Source organism: Pseudophryne corroboree, chromosome 1, assembly GCF_028390025.1.
Source record: "Pseudophryne corroboree isolate aPseCor3 chromosome 1, aPseCor3.hap2, whole genome shotgun sequence".
NCBI classification, from domain to species: Eukaryota; Metazoa; Chordata; class Amphibia; order Anura; family Myobatrachidae; genus Pseudophryne; species Pseudophryne corroboree.
Genome location: NC_086444.1, coordinates 316,503,910 through 316,519,878, shown reverse-complemented (window position 1 = coordinate 316,519,878; position 15,969 = coordinate 316,503,910). Strand labels below are relative to the sequence as shown.

Here is a 15,969-nt window from a genome sequence, read left to right as displayed (position 1 = left end):
CTATGTTGATAGCACATTATGAATTCATACATGCCCAGTCAACACTCATGAAAACCCTGACCCCTATGTGTTTTAGAAGGTAAAAGAGTGAAGACGTTTCTAACTAATTTGCAAATCAAAATAGCTTATGCTTCCTGCAATCACGTAGTATGTTTAGGGTCAGAATATTATGGCACTTTATAAAGATTAGGACTGATATAGCCCGACTACAAGAAATTTAGGTCAAAATGATAAATCTAGGCTTAGCTTAGGTTCACCAATTATGGTATGAAAAATAGGGGTAATAATTAGTTTACGTAAAGTGTAACGCACACACACAGTATCAGTTTACTACTAGCAATTTGCCAAGACAGAGCTTTTTCACAAGACCAGTACCGGTGCTCCAACCTTCTTAAATGCAAACAATAATATTCATGGGGCAAAATTTTTATACCACAACTACACTTTATATGTGGTTTATGGTAAATATAGCCCATACTGTGTTTTTACACACAATTTGACACTGCTAAGTAACTAGACATCCTGCTGCCTAATGTGGTAATTCACCCTCTCTCATCCCATACACAAACTACGAACACTGAAAGTTGTGCGCACTTTAAAAATTAAATATAAAATGAATATATATATGAAAGACTGCGTATTACCGAGATGAATACAAATTAAATAACCATGCTTGTACTTAACTATATCCATCATCAGGGTCGGATTAGCCCACAGGGGAACAGGGGAAACCACCGGTGGGCCCCACTGCCTGTGGGCCCTCCTTCTCCTCTAGGGATCAGGTTCCAGACTCTATTCTAGTGAACTTCAATTATGCATTATACTTATGTTACATTATACTTCACAAGAATATGGTTAATTATATATTTACCAAGGGATACAGAACATGTACTCTGTAGTGGTTAGCCAACCTCCTGTGGTGACTGGCCATGCCCCAGTGGATCCTGGCCACACCCTTAAGCATGGGCCCCTATAACAGCATTCCCCCGGTGGGCCCATCATGCCCCAGTCCGACACTGTCCATCATGCTCTCTCTCCCCTCTGTAGTAGACTGCCATGCTAGGAGGGAGGTGCTTCTCCAAATTAAAAAATGTAAGTTGAGTAACAGTATAGGAGAGAAGATGTGCGCTGCAGATATACACTGAGGGGATGGGTGCATTACAACCTGTTTGACTTTTATATGATCCCATCAGGACACTGGCTTTATATAGATATTATTACTGAACAATATATTTTACATTAATGGTTCATATATCAAAAATTGTCAAATGCATTTAGCGTCTAACCACTATTAAATCTATCAGAGAGGTAAATGTGCTGCTTGTTATATTTCAAAATAGAAAATTTCTATTTTTTTTATTATTTCACAGCAGTTTGTCCGTCCCCCAAGCTTACGGCCTGAGAGAGGTGCCTGAGGCTGGCTCCATACAAGCACACACCTGCCCTGCGCAAAGTTGTGATGTGAAATACTTTGAATGGCACAACAGAAAATAAGATTTTACTCACCGGTAAATCTATTTCTCGTAGTCCGTAGTGGATGCTGGGAACTCCGTAAGGACCATGGGGAATAGACGGGCTCCGCAGGAGACTGGGCACTCTAAAAGAAAGATTAGGTACTATCTGGTGTGCACTGGCTCCTCCCACTATGACCCTCCTCCAGACCTCAGTTAGGATACTGTGCCCGGAAGAGCTGACACAATAAGGAAGGATTGTGAATCCCGGGTAAGACTCATACCAGCCACACCAATCACACCGTATAACTCGTGATACTATACCCAGTTAACAGTATGAAATATAACTGAGCCTCTCAACAGATGGCTCAACAATAACCCTTAGTTAGGCAATAACTACATACAAGTATTGCAGACAATCCGCACTTGGGATGGGCGCCCAGCATCCACTACGGACTACGAGAAATAGATTTACCGGTGAGTAAAATCTTATTTTCTCTGACGTCCTAGTGGATGCTGGGAACTCCGTAAGGACCATGGGGATTATACCAAAGCTCCCAAACGGGCGGGAGAGTGCGGATGACTCTGCAGCACCGAATGAGAGAACTCAAGGTCCTCCTCAGCCAGGGTATCAAAATTGTAGAATTTTGCAAACGTGTTTGCCCCTGACCAAGTTGCAGCTCGGCAAAGTTGTAAAGCCGAGACCCCTCGGGCAGCCGCCCAAGATGAGCCCACTTTCCTCGTGGAATGGGCTTTTACTGATTTAGGATGCGGCAATCCAGCCGCAGAATGCTCCAGCTGAATTGTGCTACAAATTCAGCGAGCAATAGTCTGCTTAGAAGCAGGAGCACCTATTTTGTTGGGTGCCTACAGGATAAAAAGCGAGTCAATTTTCCTGACTCCAGCCGTCCTGGAAATATAAATTTTTAAGGCCCTGACTACGTCCAGTAACTTGTAATCTACCAAGTCCCTAGTAGCCGCAGGCACTACAATAGGTTGGTTCAAGTGAAAAGCTGATACCACCTTAGGGAGAAACTGGGGACGAGTCCTCAATTCTGCCCTATCCATATGGAAAATCAGATAAGGGCTTTTACATGACAAAGCCACCAATTCTGACATACGCCTGGCCGAAGCCAAGGCCAATAACATGACCACTTTCCACGTGAGATATTTCAAATCCACAGTTTTAAGTGGCTCAAATCAATGTGATTTTAGGAAACTCAACACCACGTTGAGATCCCAAGGTGCCAAAGGAGGCACAAAAGGGGGCTGAATATGTAGCACTCCCTTTACAAATGTCTGAACTCCAGGCAGTGAAGCCAGTTCTTTCTGGAAGAAAATCGACAGAGCCGAAATCTGGACCTTAATGGAACCCAAGTTTAGGCCCATAGTCACTCCTGACTGTAGGAAGTGCAGAAAACGACCCAGCTGAAATTCCTCTGTTGGGGCCTTCCTGGCCTCACACCACGCAACATATTTTCGCCAAATACGTGATAATGGTTTGCGGTTACTTCTTTCCTGGCTTTTATCAGCGTAGGAATGACTTCCTCCGGAATGCCCTTTTCCTTTAGGATCCGGAATTCAACCGCCATGCCGTCAAACGCAGCCGCGGTAAGTCTTGGAACAGACAGGGCCCCTGCTGTAGCAGATCCTGTCTGAGCGGTAGAGGCCATGGGTCTTCTGATATCATTTCTTGAAGTTCTGGGTACCAAGCTCTTCTTGGCCCATCCGGAACCACGAGTATCGTTCTTACTCCTCGTTTTCTTATTATTCTCAGTACCTTTGGTATGAGAGGCAGAGGAGGGAATACATAAACCGACTGGTACACCCACGGTGTCACTAGAGCGTCCACAGCTATTGCCTGAGGGTCCCTTGACCTGGCGCAATATCTAGTTTTTTGTTTAGGCGGGACGCCATCATGTCCACCTGTGGCCTTTCCCAACGGTTTACCAACAGTTGGAAGACTTCTGGATGAAGTCCCCACTCTCCCGGGTGTAGGTCGTGTCTGCTGAGGAAGTCTGCTTCCCAGTTGACCACTCCCGGAATGAACACTGCTGACAGTGCTAAGACGTGATTTTCCGCCCATCGGAGAATCCTTGTGGCTTCTGCCATCGCCATCCTGCTTCTTGTGCCGCCTTGTCGGTTTACATGGGCGACTGCCGTGATGTTGTCTGATTGGATCAGTACCGGCTGGTTTTGAAGCAGAGGCCTTGCCAGACTTACGGCATTGTATATGGCCCTCAGTTCCAGAATATTTATGTGTAGGGACGACTCCTGACTTGACCAAAGTCCTTGGAAATTTCTTCCCTGTGTGACTGCCCCCCAGCCTCGAAGGCTGGCATCCGTGGTTACCAGGACCCAGTCCTGTATGCCGAATCTGCGGCCCTCTTGAAGATGAGCACTCTGCAGCCACCACAGTAGAGATACCCTGGTCCTTGGAGACAGGGTTATCAGCCGATGCATCTGAAGATGCGATCCCGACCACTTGTCCAAGAGGTCCCACTGAAAGGTTCTTGCATGGAACCTGCCGAATGGAATTTTGCTTTGTAAGAAGCTACCATCTTTCCCGGGACTCGTGTGCAGTGATGCACCGATACCTGTTTTGGTTTCAGGAGGTCTCTGACTAGAGATGACAGCTCCTTGGCTTTCTCCTGCGGAAGAAACACTTTTTTCTGTTCTGTGTCCAGAACCATCCCCAGGAACAGTAGGTGTGTGGTAGGAACCAGCTGTGACTTTGGAATGTATAGAATCCATCCGTGCTGTTGTAGCACTTCCCGAGATAGTGCTACTCCGACCAACAACTGCTCCTTGGACCTCGCCTTTATAAGGATATCGTCCAAGTACGGGATAATTAAAACTCCCTTTTTTTCGAAGGAGTATCATCATTTCTGCCATTACCTTGGTAAAGACCCTCGGTGCCGTGGACAGTCCAAACGGCAGTGTTTGGAATTGGTAATGGCAATCCTGTACCACAAACCTGAGGTACTCCTGGTGAGGATGGTAAATGGGGACATGTAGGTAAGCATCCTTGATGTCCAGGGATACCATGTAATCCCCCTCCTCCAGGCTTGCAATAACCGCCCTGAGCGATTCCATCTTGAACTTGAATTTTTTTATGTATGTGTTCAAGGATTTCAAATTTAAACTGGGTCTCACCGAACCGTCCGGTTTCGGTACCACAAACAGTGTGGAATAGTAACCCCGTCCTTGTTGAAGTAGGGGCACCTTGACTATCACCTGCTGGGAATACAGCTTGTGAATTGCCTCTAGCACAGCCTCCCTGCCTGAGGGAGTTGTCGGCAAGGCAGATTTGAGGAAACGGCGGGGGGGGGGGACGCCTCGAATTCCAGCTTGTACCCCTGAGATACTACTTGAAGGATCCAGGGATCCACCAGTGAGCGAGCCCACTGATCGCTGAAATTTTTGAGGCGGCCCCCCCCCCCCCACCGTACCTGGCTACGCCTGTGGAGCCCCCGCGTCATGCGGTGGACTCAGAGGAAGCGGGGGAAGAATTTTGATTCTGGGAACTGGCTGACTGGTGCAGCTTTTTCCGTCTTCCCTCGTCTCTGTGCAGAAAGGAAGCGCCTTTGACCCGCTTGCTTTTCTGAAGCCGAAAGTACTGTACCTGATAATACAGTGCTTTCTTAGGCTGTGAGGAAACCTGAGGTAAAAAATTTTCTTCCCAGCTGTTGCTGTGGATACGAGGTCCCAGAGACCATCCCCAAACAATTCCTCACCCTTATAAGGCTCTATGTGCCTTTTAAAGTCAGCATCACCTGTCCAGTGTCGGGTCTCTAATATCCTCCTGACAGAATGGACATTGCATTAATTCTGGATGCCAGCCGGCAAAATATCCCTCTGTGCATCCCTCATATATAAGACGACGTCTTTAATATGCTCTTATGTTCGCAAAATAGTATCCCTGTTTGACAGGGTCACAGACCACGCTGCAGCAGCACTATCTGCAGGTCTCAGTCTAGTACCTGAGTGTGTAAATACAGACTTCAGGATAGCCTCCTGCTTTTTATCAGCAGGTACCTTCAAAGTGGCCGTATCCTAAGACGGCAGTGCCACCTTTTTTGACAAACGTGTGAGCGCCTTATCCACCCTAGGGGATATCTCCCAGCGTAACTTATCCTCTGGCGGGAAAGGGTACGCCATCAGTAACTTTTTAGAAATTACCAGTTTCTTATCGGGGGAACCCACGCTTTTTCACACTTCATTCACTTAATTGATGGGGGAACAAAACACTACCTGCTTTTTCTCCCCAAACATAAAACCCTTTTTTAGTGGTACTTGGGTTAATGTCAGAAATGTGTAACACATTTTTTATTGCCGGGATCATGTAACGGATGTTCCTAGTGGATTGTGTATATGTCTCAACCTCGTCGACACTGGAGTCAGACTCCGTGTCGACATCTGTGTCTGCCATCTGAGGGAGCCGGCGTTTTTGAGCCCCTGATGGCCTTTGAGATGCCTGGGCAGGCGCGGGCTGAGAAGCCGGCTGTCCCACAGCTGTTACGTCATCCAGCCTTTTATGTAAGGAGTTGACACTGTCGGTTTATACCTTCCACCTATCCATCCACTCTGGTGTCGGCCCCACAGGGGGCGACATCACATTTATCGGCATCTGCTCTGCCACCACATAAGCCTCCTCATCAAACGTGTCGACACAGCCGTACCGACACACCGCACACACACAGGGAATGCTCTGACTGAGGACAGGACCCCACACAGCCCTTTGGGGAGACAGAGAGAGAGTATGCCAGCACACACCAGAGCGCTATATAATTTAGGGATTAACACTATATTGAGTGAATTTTTCCCAATAGCTGCTTGTATATACAATATTGCGCCTAAATTTAGTGCCCCCCCTCTCTTTTTAACCCTTTGAGCCTGCAAACTACAGGGGAGAGCCTGGGGAGCTGTCTTCCAGCTACACTGTGAAGACAAAATGGCGCCAGTGTGCTGAGGGAGATAGCTCCGCCCCTTTTTCGCTGACTTTTCTCCCGCTTTTTTATGGATTCTGGCAGGGGTATTTATCACATATATAGCCTCTGGGGCTATATATTGTGATATATTTGCCAGCCAAGGTGTTTTTATTGCTGCTCAGGGCGCCCCCCCCCCCAGCGCCCTGCACCCTCAGTGACCGGAGTGTGAAGTGTGTATGAGGAGCAATGGCGCACAGCTGCAGTGCTGTGCGCTACCTTGGTGAAGACTGATGTCTTCTGCCGCCGATTTTCCGGACCTCTTCTTGCTTCTGGCTCTGTAAGGGGGTCGGCGGCGCGGCTCCGGGAACGAACACCAAGGCCAGTTCCATGCGGTCGATCCCTCTGGAGCTAATGGTGTCCAGTAGCCTAAGAAGCCCAAGCTAGCTGCAAGCAGGTAGGTTCGCTTCTTCTCCCCTTAGTCCCTCGATGCAGTGAGCCTGTTGCCAGCAGGTCTCACTGTAAAATAAAAAACCTAAAATAAACTTTCTTTCTAGGAGCTCAGGAGAGCCCCTAGTGTGCATCCAGCTTGGCCGGGCACAGAAATCTAATTGAGGTCTGGAGGAGGGTCATAGTGGGAGGAGCCAGTGCACACCAGATAGTACCTAATCTTTCTTTTAGAGTGCCCAGTCTCCTGCGGAGCCCGTCTATTCCCCATGGTCCTTACGGAGTTCCCAGCATCCACTAGGACGTCAGAGAAACATAGGTCACTACTTACCTGGGAAATTTCTGCATCTGGTTCTTAATGTGTCACCAACTGGGGACATGCCAAGTAAGATGTGAAGGTTGTTGGCGCTCTTGTTAACAAAGAACTGCCAGATGCTTTCCTTGGCAGGGCCCACTCCATGTTTGCCAGCTTCATCTCTGACTTGGCTTAGAACAGATTCCTTCTCCTCATCTTGGAAAAGTGCTGGAACCATTCCTAAACAATGACCAAACAGTATATTATATGGTGTTGCCATTTTATAGACACTTCTGAATCTTTCAACCTTCCTGCTAAATAAATGATGTGATAATTGTGCAGCTACAGTAGGACTTAGATAGTGTTCTGTGCTGCTCCAGTGCTGCATGGAAATTGTGATGAATCACAACCCACATTATAATCAATAAAGTTCATTGAAAAAAAAGGATTTTAATGACCTACCCGTAAATCCTTTTCTCATAATCCATAAGGGATATTGGGGAGACTTAGTACGATGGGGTATAGATGTGGTCCAAAAGAGCCGGCTTTAAATTTCTTCACTGGGTGTGCTGGCTCCACCCCTCTATGCCCCCTCCCACAGACAGTTATAGGTAAAACAGTGCCCGAAGGAGAAAGAACATATATTAGAGAAGGAACATAATAACAATGAGTGGTGAGATTTATATTCCAGCACACCACTAACATACAACTAGCAAGGGCTGGTAACACTAACAGCAACAGCTGAACAGTTAACCACATAAAAGAGAACCTGCAGAAAAGTCAACGCACTGAGGCGGGCGCCCAATATCCCTTATGGACTGGTAGGTAATTAAAATCCTATTATCTTTAGCATCCATAAGGGATATTGGGGAGACTTAGTACGATGGGGACGTCCCAAAGCTTCCAAAACGGGCGGGAACATGCGGAGACTTCTGCAGCACCGCCTGCCCAAACTGGGAATCCTCTTTGGCCAGGGTATCAAACTTGTAGAACTTCACAAAAGTGTTCTTCCCCGACCAGGTAGCAGCTCGGCATAGTTGCAAGGCCGAGACTCCACGGGCAGCCACCCAGGAAGAGCCCACCGATCTTGTAGAATGTGCCTTCAGAGACTTAGGAACAGGTAAGGCTGCCGACACATAGGCCTGTTGGATAGTAAGCCTAAGCCAATGAGCAATGGACTGCTTTTAAGCAGGACAACCCTTTTTCTGTGCATCATAGAGCACGAACAAGGAATCCGTGTTTCTGATCCGAGCCGTACGCTTGACATAGATCTTCAAGGCTCGCACAGCATCCAATGCTTCCAGGGGAGAAGAAGCGTCAGAACTTGATGGAACCATAATAGGTTGATTCAGGTGAAACGCAGAGACAACCTTCCGGAGGAACTGCTGTCTAACCCTGAGCTCTGCTCTGTCCTCGTAAAAGACCAAGTACAGACTTTTACACGATAAGGCCCCCAATTCTGAGACATGTCTAGCAGAAGCCAGGGCCAGTAACATCACCATCTTCCACAAAAGGTACTTGTCTTCTCCTGTCATCAGAGGTTCAAACCAGGAGGACTGTAGAAATTCCAACACCACATTCAAATCCCAGGGTCCCGTAGGCGGCACAAAAGGAGGTTGTATGTGGAGTACCCCTTGCAAGAAGGTCTGAACTTCTGACAATAGTGCCAGTTTCTTCTGGAAAAAAAATGGAGAGAGCTGAAATCTGGACCTTAACGGAACCCAGATGTAAGCCCTTATTCACACGAGCCTGCAGGAAACGTAAGAAACGTCCCAAGTGAAACTCTGCAGGTGTATACGTGCGTTCCTTGCACCAGGAAACATATCTTCTCCAGATATAATGATAGTGTTTTCAGGTCAAAGGTTTCCTGGCCTGAACCATGGTAGCAATAACCTTTTTGGAAAGGCCCTTGTGAGCTAGGATGTTCCGCTCAATCTCCATGCCGTCAAATGAAGTCGCCGTAAGTCCGGGTAGACGAACGGTCCTTGTTGAAGAAGATCTCTTCTTAGTGGTAGAGGCCAAGGGTCTTCGATGGACATGTCCAGAAGATCCGTGTACCACGCCCTCCGAGGCCAATCTATGGCAATCAGAATTGCCTGGACTCCTTGATTCCTGATTCGCTTGAGCACCCTTAGGAGCAACGGAATAGAAGGAAACAGGTAAACCAGCCAGTAAGGCCAAGGCTACGTCAGTGCATCCACTGTCCTTGCCTGAGGGTCCCTGGTTCGTGAGCAATACCAGTGAAGCTTCTTGTTGAGACGAGAAGCCATCATGTCTATATGTGGGCAACCCCACCAGTCGATGATCTGCGGAAACACCTGATGGTGGAGCCCCCATTCCCCCGGGTGGAGATCGTGACGACTCAGGAAGTCCACTTCCCAGTTGTCCACTCCCGGAATGAAGATTGCTGACATTGCTCTTGCATTTCTTTCCGACCAGAGGAGTATCTTTGACACCTCTCGCATGCAGGCTATGCTTTTTGTCCTTCCTTGCTGAATGATGTATGCCACTGCTGTGGCGTCGTCCGACTGTACTTGGATTGCGTGAACCTTGAGCAAAGGAGAGGCCTGAAGCAGAGCATTGTAGATTGCCCGAAGTTCCAGAATGTTGATCGGAAGGAGGGCTTCGTGGGCTGACCACCTGCCCTGGAACTGCGCCCCTTGGGTGACAGCTCCCCATCCTCTCAGACTCGCATCCGTTGTGAGGAGGATCCAATCCCTAATCCCGAAACTCCGGCCTTCCAGGAGATTGGAGGACTGCAGCCACCAAAGGAGGGAAAACCTGGCCTGAGGTGACAGCCGTATCATCTGGTGCATCTGTAGATGTGATCCGGACAACTTGCTCAGGAGATCCAATTGAAATGTTCTGGCATGGAACCTCCCATATTGGATCGCCTCACATGTTGGATCTTCCTCAGCAATCTTATGCAGAGATGTATGGATACTCAAGCAGGTCGAAGCACCATGCGGACCATCTCCTGAAGTGTTCTCGCTTTGTCCTCCGGGAGGAACACCTTCTGGACCACAGTATCCAGTAACATCCCCAGGAACAGGAACCGCTGAGTTGGCTCCAGGTGGGCCTTCTGTAAATTGAGAATCCACCCATGGTGTGACAGAAGTTGGATAGTGTGGTCGATATGGAGCAATAAAAACTCCCTGGATCTTGCTTTATCAGAAGAAGATCGTCCAGGTAAGGAACAACATTGACCTCCTGGACCCGGAGCTGGAACACCATCTCCGTCATTAGCTTTGTGAATACCCTCGGAGCTGTGGACAGGCCGAAGGGCAGTACCTGGAACTGGTAGTGGTCGTCCAGCAGGGCAAACCTCAGATAAGCCTGATGAGGTGGCCAAATAGGAATATGAAGGTAGGCATTCTTGATATCCAAGGAAATCATGAATTCCTGTTCTTCCAGGCCCGCAATCACTGCCCTCAAGGATTCCATTTTGAACTTGAAAACCTTTAGGTAAGGGTTCAAGGACATTAGATTCAAAAATAAGATTTTACTTACCGATAAATCTATTTCTCGTAGTCCGTAGTGGATGCTGGGGACTCCGTCAGGACCATGGGGAATAGCGGCTCCGCAGGAGACAGGGCACAAAAGTAAAAGCTTTAGGATCAGGTGGTGTGCACTGGCTCCTCCCCCTATGACCCTCCTCCAAGCCTCAGTTAGGATACTGTGCCCGGACGAGCGTACACAATAAGGAAGGATTTTGAATCCCGGGTAAGACTCATACCAGCCACACCAATCACACTGTACAACCTGTGATCTGAACCCAGTTAACAGCATGATAACAGCGGAGCCTCTGAAAAGATGGCTCACAACAATAATAACCCGATTTTTGTAACAATAACTATGTACAAGTATTGCAGACAATCCGCACTTGGGATGGGCGCCCAGCATCCACTACGGACTATGAGAAATAGATTTATCGGTAAGTAAAATCTTATTTTCTCTGACGTCCTAGTGGATGCTGGGGACTCCGTCAGGACCATGGGGATTATACCAAAGCTCCCAAACGGGCGGGAGAGTGCGGATGACTCTGCAGCACCGAATGAGAGAACTCCAGGTCCTCTTTAGCCAGGGTATCAAATTTGTAGAATTTTACCAACGTGTTCTCCCCCGACCACGTAGCTGCTCGGCAGAGTTGTAATGCCGAGACCCCTCGGGCAGCCGCCCAGGATGAGCCCACCTTCCTTGTGGAATGGGCCTTGACAGATTTAGGCTGTGGCAGGCCTGCCACAGAATGTGCAAGTTGAAATGTGCTACAAATCCAACGAGCAATCGTCTGCTTAGAAGCAAGAGCACCCAGTTTGTTGGGTGCATACAGGATAACAGCGAGTCAGTTTTCCTGACTCCAGCCGTCCTGGAAACCTATATTTTCAGGGCCCTGACAACATCTAGCAACTTGGAGTCCTCCAAGTCCCTAGTAGCCGCAGGTACCACAATAAGCTGGTTCAGGTGAAACGCTGACACCACCTTAGGAAGAAACTGGGGACGAGTCCGCAGCTCTGCCCTGTCCGAATGGACAATCAGATATGGCTTTTGTGAGACAAAGCCGCCAATTCTGACACTCGCCTGGCCGAGGCCAGGGCCAACAGCATGGTCACTTTTCATGTGAGATATTTCAAATCCACAGATTTGAGCGGTTTAAAATGTGATTTGAGGAATCCCAGAACTACGTTGAGATCCCACAGTGCCACTGGAGGCACAAAAAGAGGGTTGTATATGCAATACTCCCTTGACAAACTTCTGGACTTCAGGAACTGAAGCCAATTCTTTCTGGAAGAAAATTGACAGGGCCGAAATTTGAACCTTAATGGACCCCAATTTGAGGCCCATAGACACTCCTGTTTGCAGGAAATGCAGGAATCGACCGAGTTGAAATTTCTTCGTGGGGCCTTCCTGGCCTCACACCACGCAACATATTTTCGCCACATGTGATGATAATGTTTTGCGGTCACCTCCTTCCTGGCTTTGACCAGGGTAGGAATGACCTCTTCCGGAATGCCTTTTTCCCTTAGGATCTGGCGTTCCACCGCCATGCCGTCAAACGCAGCCGCGGTAAGTCTTGGAACAGACCTGGTACTTGCTGAAGCAAGTCCCTTCTTAGCGGCAGAGGCCATGAGTCCTCTGTGAGCATTTCTTGAAGTTCCGGGTGCCACGTCCTTCTTGGCCAATCCGGAGCCACGAGTATAGTTCTTACTCCTCTACGTCTTATAATTCTCAGTACCTTGGTTATGAGAAGCAGAGGAGGGAACACATACACCGACTGGTACACCCACGGTGTTACCAGAACGTCCACAGATATTGCTTGAGGGTCTCTTGACCTGGCGCAATACCTGTCCAGTTTTTTGTTCAGGCGGGACGCCATCATGTCCACCTTTGGTCTTTCCCAACGGTTCACAATCATGTGGAATACTTCCCGATGAAGTCCCCACTCTCCCGGGTGGAGGTCGTGCCTGCTGAGGAAGTCTGCTTCCCAGTTGTCCACTCCCGGAATGAACACTGCTGACAGTGCTATCACATGATTTTTCGCCCAGCGAAGAATCCTTGCAGTTTCTGCCATTGCCCTCCTGCTTCTTGTGCCGCCCTGTCTGTTTACGTGGGCGACTGCCATGATGTTGTCCCACTGGATCAATACCGGCTGACCTTGAAGCAGAGGTCTTGCTAAGCTTAGAACATTGTAAATTGCCCTTAGCTCCAGTATATTTATGTGGAGAGAAGTCTCCAGACTTGATCACACTCCCTGGAAATTTTTTCCCTGTGTGACTGCTCCCCAGCCTCTCAGGCTGGCATCCGTGGTCACCAGGACCCAGTCCTGAATGCCGAATCTGCGGCCCTTTAGTAGATGAGCACTCTGCAGCCACCGTAGAAGAAACACCCTTGTCCTTGGAGACAGGGTTATCCGCTGATGCATCTGAAGATGCGATCCGGACCATTTTTCCAGCAGATCCCACTGAAAAGTTCTTGCGTGAAATCTACCGAATGGAATCGCTTCGTAAGAAGCCACCATTTTTCCCAGGACCCTTGTGCAATGATGCACTGACCTGGTTTTAGGAGGTTCCTGACTAGCTCGGATAACTCCCTGGCTTTCTTCTCCGGGAGAAACACCTTTTTCTGGACTGTGTCCAGAATCATCCCTAGGAACAGCAGACGTGTCGTCGGAAACAGCTGCGGTTTTGGAATATTTAGAATCCACCCGTGCTGTCGTAGAACTACTTGAGATAGTGCTACTCCGACCTCCAACTGTTCTCTGGATCTTGCCCCTATCAGGAGATCGTCCATTTTCTTTGAAGAAGAATCATCATTTCGGCCATTACCTTGGTAAGGACCCGGGGTGCCGTGGACAATCCAACCGGCAGCGTCTGAAACTGATAGTGACAGTTCTGTACCACGAACCTGAGGTACCCTTGGTGAGAAGGGCAAATTGGGACATGGAGGTAAGCATCCCTGATGTCCCGGGACACCATATAGTCCCCTTCTTCCTGGTTCGCTATCACTGCTCTGAGTGACTCCATCTTGATTTGAACCTTTGTATGTAAGTGTTCAACTATTTCAGATTTAGAATAGGTCTCACCGAGCCGTCTGGCTTCAGTACCACAATATAGTGTGGAATAATACCCCTTTCCTTGTTGTAGGAGGGGTACTTTGATTATCACCTGCTGGGAATACAGCTTGTGAATTGTTTCCACTACTGCCTCCCTGTCGGAGGGAGACGTTGGTAAAGCAGACTTCAGGAACCTGCGAGGGGGAGACGTCTCGAATTTCCAATCTGTACCCCTGGGATACTACTTGTAGGATCCAGGGGTCCACTTGCGAGTGAGCCCACTGCGTGCTGAAACTCTTGAGGCGACCCCCCCCACCGCACCCGAGTCCGCTTGTACGGCCCCAGCGTCATGCTGAGGACTGGGCAGAAGCGGTGGAGGGCTTCTGTTTCTGGGAATGGGCTGCCTGCTGCAGTCTTCTTCCCTTTCCTCTATCCCATGGCAGATATGACTGGCCTTTTGCCCGCTTGCCCTTATGGGGACGAAAGGACTGAGGCTGAAAAGACGTTGTCTTTTTCTCCTTTATACGGCAATACTTCCATGTGCCGTTTGGAATCTGCATCACCTGACCACTGTCGTGTCCATAAACAACTTCTGGCAGATATGGACATCGCACTTACTCTTGAGGCCAGAGTGCAAATATCCCTCTGTGCATCTCGCATATATAGAAATGCATCCTTTAAATGCTCTATAGTCAATAAAATACTGTCCCTGTCAAGGGTATCAATATTTTCAGTCAGGGAATCCGACCAAGCCACCCCAGCGCTGCACATCCAGGCTGAGGCGATCGCTGGTCGCAGTATAACACCAGTATGTGTGTATATACTTTTTAGGATATTTTCCAGCCTCCTATCAGCTGGCTCCTTGAGGGCGGCCCTATCTGGAGACGGTACCGCCACTTGTTTTGATAAGCGTGTGAGCGCCTTATCCACCCTAAGGGGTGTTTCCCAACGCGCCCTAACTTCTGGCGGGAAAGGGTATACCGCCAATAATTTTCTATCGGGGGAAACCCACGCATCATCACACACTTCATTTAATTTATCTGATTCAGGAAAAACTACAGGTAGTTTTTTCACACTCCACATAATACCCTTTTTTGTGGTACTTGTAGTATCAGAAATATGTAACACCTCCTTCATTGCCCTTAACAAGTAACGTGTGGCCCTAAAGGAAAATACGTTTGTTTCTTCACCGTCGACACTGGAGTCAGTGTCCGTGTCTGTGTCGACCGACTGAGGTAAAAGGACGTTTTAACGCCCCTGACGGTGTTTGAGACGCCTGGACAGGTACTAATTGGTTTGCCGGCCGTCTCATGTCGTCAACCGACCTTGCAGCGTGTTGACATTATCACGTAATTCCTTAAATAAGCCATCCATTACAGGCAATTGCTCCGCCTCCTCACCAACATCGTCCTCATACATGTCGACACACACGTACCGACACACAGCACACACACAGGGAATGCTTTGATAGAGGACAGGACCCCACTAGCCCTTTGGGGAGACAGAGGGAGAGTTTGCCAGCACACACCAAAAACGCTATAATTATACAGGGACAACCTTTATATAAGTGTTTTTCCCTTATAGCATTTTAATATATATAGTTATATCGCCAAATAAGTGCCCCCCCCTCTCTGTTTTAACCCTGTTTCTGTAGTGCAGTGCAGGGGAGAGCCTGGGAGCCTTCCCACCAGCATTTCTGTGAGGGAAAATGGCGCTGTGTGCTGAGGAGAATAGGCCCCGCCCCCTTTTCGGCGGGCTTCTTCTCCCGTTTTTCTGAGACCTGGCAGGGGTTAAATACATCCATATAGCCCCCAGGGGCTATATGTGATGTATTTTTAGCCAGAATAAGGTACTATCATTGCTGCCCAGGGCGCCCCCCCCAGCGCCCTGCACCCTCAGTGACCGCTGCTATGAAGTGTGCTGACAACAATGGCGCACAGCTGCAGTGCTGTGCGCTACCTTATGAAGACTGAAAAGTCTTCTGCCGCCGGTTTCTGGACCTCTTCACTTTTCGGCATCTGCAAGGGGGTCGGCGGCGCGGCTCCGGGACGAACCCCAGGGTGAGACCTGTGTTCCGACTCCCTCTGGAGCTAATGGTGTCCAGTAGCCTAAGAAGCCAATCCATCCTGCACGCAGGTGAGTTCACTTCTCTCCCCTAAGTCCCTCGATGCAGTGAGCCTGTTGCCAGCAGGACTCACTGAAAATAAAAAACCTAACAAAACTTTTACTCTAAGCAGCTCTTTAGGAGAGCCACCTAGATTGCACCCTTCTCGGCCGGGCACAAAAATCTAACTGAGG

General features: G+C 48.7%; 1 protein-coding gene across 2 annotated transcripts in view; it reads right to left on the bottom strand.

Annotated features, from left to right (window-relative positions):
* The window catches only part of DNAH10 (dynein axonemal heavy chain 10), a 712,041-nt gene that overhangs the window by 94,770 nt on the left and 601,302 nt on the right, over nucleotides 1–15,969 (bottom strand). For both annotated transcript variants that reach the window (XM_063964569.1, XM_063964570.1), the window contains one exon: nucleotides 7,158–7,361. In XM_063964569.1, coding sequence (XP_063820639.1) covers nucleotides 7,158–7,361 — 204 coding nt within the window. The remainder of the gene's footprint in view (nucleotides 1–7,157; nucleotides 7,362–15,969) is intronic.